The sequence below is a fragment of the Protopterus annectens genome, chromosome 1.part0 (assembly GCF_019279795.1).
Source record: "Protopterus annectens isolate FY-2018-M chromosome 1.part0, PAN1.0, whole genome shotgun sequence".
NCBI lineage: Eukaryota > Metazoa > Chordata > Ceratodontiformes > Protopteridae > Protopterus > Protopterus annectens.
Genome location: NC_056725.1, coordinates 2086439 through 2098528, shown reverse-complemented (window position 1 = coordinate 2098528; position 12090 = coordinate 2086439). Strand labels below are relative to the sequence as shown.

At 38.5% G+C, this 12090-nt stretch overlaps 1 protein-coding gene across 1 annotated transcript in view; it reads left to right on the top strand.

Moving 5' to 3' along the window:
• LOC122806960 (transcription factor RelB-like) overlaps positions 1 to 12090 on the top strand; it is a 485885-nt gene that overhangs the window by 287864 nt on the left and 185931 nt on the right. Inside the window, exons 6-7 of the mRNA XM_044077851.1 lie at positions 1062 to 1277; positions 2394 to 2456. Of these exons, the coding sequence (XP_043933786.1) occupies positions 1062 to 1277; positions 2394 to 2456 (279 nt within the window). The remainder of the gene's footprint in view (positions 1 to 1061; positions 1278 to 2393; positions 2457 to 12090) is intronic.

Sequence of the window (12090 nt, the reverse complement as noted above, 5' to 3'; positions counted from 1 at the left end):
CTAACATCTTAAGATGGCTCTCTGATTACAGCAGTCCTTGGGCATTCTAGGTCTTAAGTGATTCTAGGCATTCATTTATTCATCCACTTAAATCAGTTCAGAGTAGTGTATAACCCATAGTATATCACAGCATTCAATGCACAGAAGGCAAATAAACTAATTTTATTTATTTATTACATTTGTTAACCGGGAAAAATCCTACTGGGCCAGGAACCATTTTCAGTGAAGGCCCAGGGAGAAAATCTCCAGATTAAAACAGTATACAATTTTTGTTGTTGTTGTGTCTTTCGGCTTTTCCCGGTTAGGGGTCGCCACAGCGGAACTCCGGTCCGCTAATGATTGGCAGTAGATTTTTACGCGCCAAGTTGCCAGCCCTGACGCACAACCTTCAACAAAGGTACGCCCATTCATGCATGTCTCCACACAGAAGACGCTCTAGCTGAGAATCGAACAGGACAATGTATTACTGTGAGGCGACAACGCTAATGCAGCACCACCATCGCAGTATATATTGAAACAGTAAAACAGTATACAATACAAAGTAAAAAATACTAGTCAGTACAATTTTAGCATTTGGAATATTATACATAGGACTATTATTATTATTTTTTTTAATGTATATTATATATATGTGTGTGTGTGTGTATATATACACACATAAATGGATACATACATATATATGTATGCATACATAGAAAAAATAGAGAAGTATAACATGCACATGCACCCACATTGTGGAGGATCAGAGTGATGTGGGAGGAAACTGAGAGCACTCAGAAATAACCAATGCAAGTAGGGGAGGGGAGCATGCTCATTCTGCACAGAAGGTACCCCCATCTGAGAAATGAACTGAAGCAAGACAGCAGTGCTGAATGTTAGAGAAAATGTAAGAATATTACCTTAGATCCTGACATGGGGAGCATTCGCAAGGAATCTTCCATAGGCAGTTTTGCTTGTAGTGGGTTACAGAGGAAGAGAGTGAATTAGGAAATGTTTCTGTAGAATGTTTCATTATGAAGTATTGGACAATTTTTAATTTGTTTTACTTGTCTGAATTCCAGAGGATATTTCAGTTATATTCAAAAAAGACAACTGGGAAGCAAAGGCTGATTTTTCTCAGACAGATGTCCATCGGCAGGTAGCCATAGTCTTCAAAACACCACCATATAAGGATCTGAACATCTCAAGCCCAGAGACTGTTGAAGTATTTCTGAAAAGGATAGCAGACAGGGAATGCAGTGATCCAGTTGAATATACGTACCTTCCAATTGATATTGGTGAGTTATTTTTTTTATTCCCATGTAATTTTTCCCTTCTTGTTTAACAGCCATCAGCTTTTTTCCAGTGACTGTCAGAGACCTGATTAGTGGGGGCTGTCATCCAGACAGCCTTGACGGTGTTTCACTGATGCTGAGGTTCATTTTTCTCAAGGAATGAAGGAGGATCCCTTTTCTGTAGTGTTCTGAAGGTCTGATTTCTCCCCCCCTCCCCTCCTGACCAGGGCTGCTTGGGTCTAACGATGTACCCTAATTGTCATCAGGCTGGAGAACTGCATGTAATCTGATTCCTGTCCTCAAGCAATGCCAACCCCACAGAGTGTGTAAGGGATTGTTCTGCAGTCTGCTGTCTATAATGCTGCCACAGTACTGAGGAGCAGTGCAGGCTGCTGTACCTGAGCTGGTGCAGCTTCTGTGTGAATGTATAGTTGAGGGCTTAGATGTGTCACCCTTTTGTGGCACATCAGGGAATATCTGTCACAAGGTGCTAGTCATGTTGTGGGCTGGGCTTCTGGCTCTCTGTCTCTCTCTCTCTCTCTCTCATATTCCCCTTCCCTCTCACATGAGTGACTTGGTGTCACTGTTCAGTAATACCTACTCCAGCTGGCTCCTCTGTAATCCAGACCAATACTTGATTGCTGGTTGTCTGAGTTGTAACCACAGCTTTATCTTTCTGCAACACAAAGCAAAAACTGAGTCCTTAACTTTAATGGGTTTGTAACTTTTGCTTTTCCTGCCACATGAGACGATGCAAAATTTAGCTTTAGAGAATTTGAGAATTTGTCCTGTAGGTTACGTGACTTGAAAGTACTATATTTTCCCTGGTGTGAAATCAACAATTTTTTTTAATCTTTTTTGATGTATCTAACTTGTGCAAGTGTCTACAGATTCCAGAAGGAGCAGGGTCTCAAATGTCCTTTGTAAAGAGTTTCTAAGGAGGTCTGCGTGTCTCCGTACATTAGAAAATATTATTTGTTGGCATGTATTTATTTATTTTAGTTTGTATCACACTGACTTCCCATTTTCTGTACCATAGGAATGTTTGTCATTGATAAAAAATAAGTAAAATGCTAGAGTGTGTTGAATTCATTCAAGCTTTATCTTTTTAATCTGTAGATTCTTATCATATTCAAATTAAGAAGAGGAGAGAAAAACCAGACTTCTTAGAAGATTTTGCTGGTAAGAGAAGCATGGTTTCCTCATGACATTTTATTTTATTTTATTTATTTATTTTACATTTGTTGACCGGGCTAAGTCTAACTGGATATATGTCCATTTTCAGTAAAGGCCCGGGGAGAAAAGCTCCAACCAGTTACAGAGACAAATGTGCAATATTACAGTAGACATATTCACAATATAAATTAGTAACATACAGTAAAAGTGACATGAGATAAAAATACTTTGTTAAAAACCCTAAAGAAAGTAGATGTGTTTAATTTTTTTTTTTTTTATAGAAGATGAGGGAAGGTAAGATTTGGGGGTGGATGCTATAGTAGAAAGAGCATTAGGAACCAAATTGTGTTGTAAATGTTTGTATATTGGGTGTAATCAGTCAGGGTTGGAGCAGGGACGAAGCCAGTGGTTCTTTAGATATTCTTTAAGATGCTTTTTGAATAGTTGAGTGGAAGCAAGTGAGGTAAGTTCAGTTGGAAGTTGATTCCAACTTTTTCCCACTGTGTTGGTGAAGAGCGAGTCCCCTGCTTTGTTGTTTGATTTGACAGTAGACACCAGGAGTTTGTTTGCTGAGCGAAGTGTAGAGAGATTTTTGTAGGGGGTGATCAAATTAGTGAGGATTGGTGTATTATTGGGGTGATAGAGGATTTTTTGGGTTATAGCAAGTTGCTGATAGAGAAGCTTATTATGCAGGTCAAGCCATCCCAGTTGTTTGAGGTTTTGGCAGTGGTGAGTTCTGTAGGGGGAACAGGTAGCAAATCTAGCTATGTTATTATAACAGGTGGACAGTTTATTAATGTTATTTCTAGATAGATTAGTATAAATTGGAGAAGCATAAAATAGGGTAGAGGAAAGGTGGGTCTGAGCAAGAGTAAGTCTTGCTGGGGGGGTGAGGAAGGGTTTGATTCTATAGAGTGATCCTAATTTTTTGTTGACAGTTTTTATTGTTGAGTTAATATGGTCGTCAAAGCTAAGGGTGTTGTCAATTGTAACTCCCAGTAAGCGGGTTGTGGTATCAGGGACTATATTAGTGCCATTGTTGGAGGTTACTATGAAGTTTGGCGAAGTTGACTTAGAGGTAGGAGCAAAGAGTAGTAGTTTTGTTTTTTTTGGGGTGCAGAAAGAATTGCATGAACCACTTTTCAACACTGTTTAATACTGTTTGGGTCTGGAGTTGGAGAGAGTTTATGGATTTGGCAGTGCAAATTAATGTTGAGTCGTCTGCATATTGGATGCAAGTGGCTTGTGGAATATTGGTATGTAGGTTGTTAATAAATAGTGAGAAGAGAAGAGGACCTAAAATAGAGCCTTGAGGTACTCCTATGTTCACAGGGAGGGAAGAAGAGAGAGTATTATTCCAAAGGACTGCCTGCTGTCTGTTTTCAAGGTAGGATTTAAACCAAAGAATTGATTGTGAGTCAAGTGAATGGGCTTTCAGGGTTTCAATGAGTAAGTTGTGGTTCACCATGTCGAAGGCCTTTGAAAGGTCTATAAATAGAGCAGAAGAGAAAGTATTGTTACGATTTTCGTCAATAAAGTTAGCAAAGGATAGTAGGGTGGTTGTTGTGCTGTGGAATGGTATAAAACCATGTTGGCAAGTAGATTATTATGGATAAGGTGGTTTAGTAGTTGTTTGTGTATACATTGTTCCATTATTTTAGCAATTGGTGAGAGTAAGGCTGTTGGCCTAAAATTTGATAGTTCAGTAGATGTGCCACCTTTGTGTAGGGGGATGATATGGGAAACTTTCCATATGGATGGGATTTTACTTTCAGATTATAAGGATGGAGATGGGGTAGGCAATGGATTTAGCTGCTAGTTGCAGGAATTCTGCTGGAAGGCAATCAGCAGAAGGGGTGCAGGGTCTAGGTTTTTGGAGAGTTTAGAAATGATGGATGTAGGAACAGGTTGTATATGAAAAGTGGGAATTGTAGGATTAGGGTAGTTTAGAGGTGATGTGGTGTTAGGAGGTATTGAGTTGGCAAGGGTTAGAATGGCTTCAGTAAAGTAGTTATTGGAAGCATTTGGAATCAGGTTGGGGTTATTTTGGAATCCAGAAGGTGAAGGAGTTTTACAGTGTCCTGGCTGTAGCAGTTTAATGCATGACCAGAATTTTTGAGGTTGTGCTTTATGGGTTTGAAGGAGTTGACAGTAATAGTCTTTTTTGTCTCTGAGAATGTCTTTCTTGGTGGCATTTCTTAGCTGTTTGAAGTGAAAATGATCAGTTGGACTTTTTGAGGTTCTCCATTTGTTCCAAATTTTATTTTTGAGGAGGATCTTTTGCCTAGTTTCTTTTGTTAGCCAGAGGGAAATTTTGGACTTTCGGCGGGAGGATCGAAGTGGGGCATGGGAGTCTAGGATTTGAAAGAATTTTGTATTGAAAAAGGTCACTGCTTCATCTAGTTCAAGATTTAGCAAGGGAGACCAATCACATGTTTTGAGTCCATTTTGGAAGGACTGAAGATTGAAGAAACTTTTGGAGCGGTGGGTTATAATATTATGAAAATTTGGGTAATGGGTTTTATCCCTAATAACATAGGTTATCATGTGGTCACTAATATCGTCTGGAAGGGTTCCTGAATTGTAGGTATTATGATGGCTATTGTGAAGGATCCAGTCTAAGGTGGTTGCTTTATTGCTTGGTTTATGGATTTTGGTAGGAGTGGTAATAATTTGAGAGAATCCATGAAGATTTATGTGATTGGTAGGTTTGGGCAGAGAGCAGGTTATCCAGTCAATATTAAAGTCTCCTAGAACAATGGTTTCTTGAGGTAGTTGTGTGGAGAGGTGATTAAGTATGTTTTCAAGAGTATTTATATTGTTTCCTGGGGGGAGATATATGCAGATAACATAAATGGATTTGGAATTGTTAATTTCTAGCTTGGCAGTTAGGATTTCAGTATTGTGCGTAATTGGTAGTTGCAAGTCAAAGGTGCTAACTTGGAGTCTCCTGATTTGTACAGAATGGCTACTCCACCACCTTTTTTGATGTTACGGTCATTTCTAAGGAGATCGTACCCTGGAGAGATAATTTCCTGGTCAAGGGTAGTGGGTTTTAACCATGTCTCTGTGATGCAGAGTATGTCAAAGGAATGAGTTTGTAAGAGTGCATGAAGGTAGGTAATTTTATTATTAATGCTATGGATGTTAAGGTGTGCTATCAGAAGGGACTTTGATGATCTATTAATAGTAATATTAATAGGTGTTGATGAGTTATTTGATAGATTGAATATATTAGTATTAGGACCGGGGTTAGGATGAATATTTAAAATTCATTTATTTTTTTATTTTAGACAGTAGTGCATAATAGCAATTCTGTGATACTTGGGTTTAAGCCTCTTAGAAACAGGTTGTATGTTATAGGAAAGGGACAAAAAATAACATTTTTTTCACCTGATAATTCCTGTCTATTGTCTATAGTAAAATGGCAGCACAGCTAGTGCAACAGTATTAGAGTGTACTCCTGTTTTTGTAATTGTAGAGATTGATACTGTATTACAATTGTAAATTGCAGTCAATGTAGGTACAGTATCCAGTGAAATAAGAAGAAAGGATTCACAGTGTTACAGATGTTCAGGATCTTTTTTTTCCCCCATCCTACGCATGCCCAATTCATTTTCCCATGAGGCAAGATCCCTGAGCAGGAGTGAATAGACCATAAGGATCTCCCCCATGAGGCAAGGCCTTCACCTAACATCAGTATCTGTTCCACTGCCAGCATTTGCTACTCACTGACTGAATCCTTTGTAGCTTTTCTCTTCCTGCCTGAGATGGAGATTGCTTTTGCTGTCAGAGTTTTTGTGGGAACACTTGAGTGGAGGATTCTGTTTTTTGAGAAACTGACTTTCCCAAATTGGTAATAGTGCTGTTTCATTAATTTTGGCAAGATATGCATTAAAGCATAATTTTGTCAATGCATTTATGAGCACATTTTGCCAAAAGAACCTGGAACAGATTCCTGATCCTGTCTGGTCTGATGGGACCTCCTGGGTGACACTCCTTTTTTAGCAGGATGATACTTACCTCTCTCTTTTGGCCATTTCCAAATAGTCCAAAGTAGAGGTATTAGAGTCTGGAGGAAGCAATCCATTATTTTTTAATTGACCATGCCTATCAGTCAGTGAGCTAAGCCCAGAGCCATTGCAGATGCTACAGTCAAGTTCTAGATGTTCACAGGCACACTATGCGTAAATTGTCTCCATACTGGGAGGGGGGTTTATTTCCACACTTAGAGAACATTTTTAAATGTCTTATCCATCTTACCAAAATCCAATTTAAACAGTGAAAATAAAAAAGATAATGCCTCTAAAATATAATTTATATATTTTTTAGATATGAGAACACTAAAAAGCCGCAAAGGCACTAAGGCAGAGAGAAGCATTGTAAAGTACACAACTCAGAAGGATAATAAACTAATGTTAGAATAGAAAAGTTAACTAGATCTTGATTTACAGCAAAGAATATCATAGAAAAGATTTGAAGAAGCACTTAGCTGCAAAAGGTGGACTGACAGTTCACAATGGCAGCAAATCAGATCTGAAGCAGAGAAGGGCACAGAAGGATTGTGGGAAAAATCTGATGGAGCTCAAGGCTGAATACTACCGAATGGCTGTATCAGATCTATTAAGCAGCTGAGTACCTCACCAGTCAGATTGGATGAATGAAATAAGATCACACACCTCTTATAAGAGAGTGGCAAGACGCTTGTAACACAAACAAATCTCTTTAGATAAACTAACAATAGTTTATCATAAATAACAGTCAAACAAGCATTGATATCCAACTCAGGGAGTTTATATGATACATACTGTAGTCAAAAAGCACTTTTAATCTGTGCAGGTAGTGTAAACAAATTTATCTTGGTAATGTTCTGATCTGACATGGTCTGCTTCATCTTACTGCCCTCCTAGGACTAAAGGCTCAGCATGCAGTTGCATCAGCATCAGTACAAATGTCCTCTGGCTTCAATTTATCCCTTTTACTCATAAGCCCCGGTGTCCAGTTTTCTTACCAGATAATACAGTCTCTTGTCTTTTTTGTTTTGGATTAACACTGTTTGGGAACATTTTCCAGTTTTTAGGATAATCTTTTTAGACCTTTGATATGCTTATCATATTGATCACTTCTGCAGTAGCTACATGGGTTATGTCCTGCATAGGATACAACAGTTGGCCAGCTTCAGGCCATCTTCTATGCACCCAAATCATTAACTCAAACTTAGTTCCTTTTGGGGAAAAACTTTCCACGGGAAATATTTAATGTAACTCTCTCTCATGTTCTTGAGTAGTGGGTCCAGTATGTTTGATCCTGTGGTTGGAATGCTCACTGTCTGGTCCACATTGTTTATTTTGATAAAGTCCAGAAAAATATTATGTCCATCCAGTAGAACCAGTGTATGTTTCCCAGTCTATAGAGTGGTAGTTAAATTCTCCTATGAATAGGGTATTTGGTTGGATGGTGAACACCTCTAGTAGGTCTACTTGAGAGATGTGAGCTTTGTGGGTCATAGAGGGTGGCCTGTAGCTGACCATATGGCAAGCATCCTTGTCTGTGAATAGTTGGACATGATTGAACTCCAGGACATCATCGTGTTAAACCAACCTGAAGTTGTGTCGTTACTAACTTAGATCAAGACACCTCCTAGCCACTGTTTGTGCTGCTGTTGGTCTAAATGTGTGAAAGGCACTGTAGCATTCCACTGCCAGAGTACTTTTCTGTTGCTTTATACCAAGTCTCGGTAAAGGCACAGATGACTACATTCTTCAGAGTGAGAGGAGGATTGTAGAATGTGGAGTTTATTCTTCAGGCTCATAGCAATAACACCTTAAAGGTTGCTTTGTTTTTTTTTTACTGCATTGGTAGTTTTGTCATTTTGACATTACGTAAAAAAGGCTTTAAGGGGGTGGATAAAGTGTTGGCCAATATCCAAAGGCCCACGGTGGGCAGGTGCAGACCATCCTTGGCAAAACAAAGTGGTCTGTTAACCATGTCCTCCCGTGCTGATAGATACTGGATTCCCCTGGAGTGACACCAGAAATTAAGCTCGTTATTAAAATCAGTCATTTTCTATTCATACTATGACATCCTTGCTGAAGGTAGAATGCTGCTCAATGCATGTGTCTGTCTGTGTGGCACATATTCAGAGAGAGCCGTAATGTCTCTTTTCATATAGTCCAGTGAAGTGCATCTTGGGTCATTTATACCCACATGGACTGTGATAGAATTATATTGGTACCTGTGGTACAGTGACTTGAGTGCATATGTGATATTCCAGAGCCTTGGTCCAGATAGGCAACTGACCATTATCTTCTCCTTGTCCAGCCTGGTGAGAAGAACATCTGTATGTCGTACAGTAGAACCTGCTGACAAGAGTACTAGGTAAAGTGTTTGCTTGCTTGATGGTTTGTTTTTGTGGGATCATTGGGTGTAAGCATATATGTGGTGTTAAGTGTTGCTTATGTGTCTGCTTTAGTGATTGCTGAGGATAGGTGTTGCCGTTTGCTGGCTTAGAAAGTCTTTGATGTTTGGAGCAGTTTCTTTTAAGTGCTTCAGCATAAGGTGTGTGTGTGTTCTTGACAACCATGTTTGTAAGTGAGATTTTTGCCTCGAAGGAAATTGTGTATGTACATCTGTCACATACTGTGTTAGACAAACTTTCAATCCTTAAAGAATCTGAATACATGAGACAATTGTTACATTATCTCAGGATGCATATGTCTACCAAGCTGGCCACAGAGACATTAGGAAATTGCAAATCCATGTTGCCAAGACCTGTATTTGGTTTGGGGAATGGTTTTACAGAGTTCACCTGAGTGGTATCTAAGTTTAATTCTAGATGTTAGGTAGTAGTGCTATGATCTGATAGTAATGCTGAACTAAGAGCATTGTGTACGTTTTCATTTGGTAACATGAAATATGATACTGAAACTCAGCACTACTGTTGTGTACACATGCATTTACGCATTCTATACAATGAGAAGACCACTAAATTCTGTCAATAAACCTTGACCTACAATAAATGGATGCATTGATAACAGGCCTGTACTAAATATGTATTGACAAACAGTTGGTGTACAGTGGTCAAAACCATGGTCATTTGTATCAACAGTACTCAGTTATTGAAAAAGGTAATGGAACAACGCATTCAGCTAATACATAGCTATTTACCAAAAAAGTCTTGTTGTAGGCTAGCTATATAGATTGATAGTTTACCTGAGCTGTGTCTAGATAACTCTGTGCCCATTTGCTCACTTTATATGGATAGATCTGGCTTAAATTGCTTTCCCCAAATGAAGTTCTTAGCTGCTCCTACATATCACTGCTTTCAAAAAAATGGAGAGAAAAAAAGAAAGAGGAGTAGGAGGCAGCAGGACTTGTATTGTCTTATGCATGAGAAAGCAAATCAAATAAATGAATACATATATTTACGGGACCAGGAAATCGTTCCACTGACAAATGTCTAGCATTCCAATTGGTTGCTACACTTGCCACACCATGATGGGTTGTCTGACATAGACCTGTATTTCCCAGAGACCAGAGCTTGCTTAGGGTAGCTCTGAAAATCAAAACTAGATATTTGCTGTCCTTTAATTCCTTTTAAATTTGTATCCAAATAGTGCATCTCATTGTCTGTGATGTGTTGTGCAAAACCAAACCTGGTAGATAGGAGATGCACTAATTGCCTTATTTAAATGTAAGGCTGTGAAAATGAAAGTATCAATTCATCTTGATCCCACTGCTTATTCAGAATCCTTCTTTGCCAAGTTTTATGCATATGTAAATGGCCGCATATATATATATATATATATATATATATGTATATATATATATATATATATGTATGCATCTGTCCCCCCTCATAAAGTAAATGCTACACCAAATTCTGGAATAACCTGCTATGGTGAAGCCCAAGTATGAACAGGCTGTATAATAAAAGAAAACCACTTATTCAACACAAAAGTAAATCTAACTCTCAAGACACCAAAAACACTCTTGCTAAACTAAACAAGGAACACCAGACTGATCAAATCAACCAGTCATCTGGAGTAAAACAGCCACCCTGGCAAAGAATTACCACAAAGCCTTTTTTATGTTAAAAATGTAATATCAAGCACTGTACGGAGCTAATAGTAAGTGATATTACATACTCAAACCAGAGAACACAACCAATGTACTAGTGGACAAATTCAACTCGGGTTTTACCCATCTCCATTCCTTGCAATGTTCTCAAATCACATACCCACACAAGCATAAGCCCCACCCAAATCTACCAAGAACAAGTTGTCTTGGTGCTGTTTAAGGCCAAGAACACTAAGTTTGTGGGGCCAGAAAACATACCCAGCCTATCTCTTGGTCAGCTTGATACATGAATTGTCTGATGATCTGCATAATTAAATCAATATCAGTCCCAAAACAGGCTTTACGCCAGAGTAATGGAGGACAGCAACAATCATTTCTTGCATGAAGGTGGGGGATTCAACAGACACAGATAATTTCAGACTTAAAAGCCTGACCAGTATCATCTGTAAAGCTATGGAAAGGATCATAATGGAATTAATATGCAAGGATAATAGGGTGCTCTACAAACTCTTGACCCAACACTGGGCAGGTCCTGCTTACTTAACCTGAATCTGTGAATCATTATCTGCCTCTTAATTACACTATTTTTTTTATTAAGTGTTTTAACCTCCAGTTATTTTTATTTAACTTAAATGTATCCATCTTGTCACTCGTCTAGTCAGGATACAGTAGACAAGAGTTCATGGGTTCTGTTCAAGCAGCTTTGTTATGTACAAACCCATCAGGACTGAGGCTTGATAACTTTAACTTAGATAAACTTATAAACAAATTAGCTATCACACATACATGCTCACTCTCTAGCTGCACTCACAAAATGGCACTGAGCCTAGCACATGCTATTTATATGCATGTTCAGTCCTATTCTACACATCTGGCTATTAAATTTTGTTAAAAAAATTCTGTTTCATAGTTTATTTCTCAAAAGACTTTATTGTATAATTACTATATATATATATATATATGTACCTTTTATGTCTCTAAAGCAACAATCTCTGCACAGATCAAAAAATAGCTGAAGTCAACCACAGGCTATTGCACTAGTGGATGAGATGGAGATTTCTGCCTTTCATCATATTATTAGCATCTTACTGCAGTTAGGTACATTCTTGGAGTGGTAGAAATCTCCTGCAGTCGTTTTTAGGCCCATCTCACTTTCTAGAATCTTATCCTAGTATTATCCTGTACCCCCTTCCAAAATCCTGTGGAAATTGGTATTGATCTCTTTGGCATTATATGTAAGTAATAACCTGACTCTGTAGTGCTTCAGATAACACTATGAAGCAGCGGATCTATTTCTACCTTAACTGAAACCACAATACCTAATTTTCTAATTACTGAAACTCATTTGAGTGAGTCTCATTATGCTGAAAGCTTATAATGCTGAATTTCAAACTACTGAATTTTTTGCCATAGACTTGCACACTTAGAATGCCGATGACTAACTCTTTCCAAAACTTAAAAACTACTTACATAGCCTCTTAACAGAAAGTGGATGATATAAAACCAAACAAGGTGGGGGGCTGCACCCCCCCGCCACACCTCCCAACTACATATACTAACT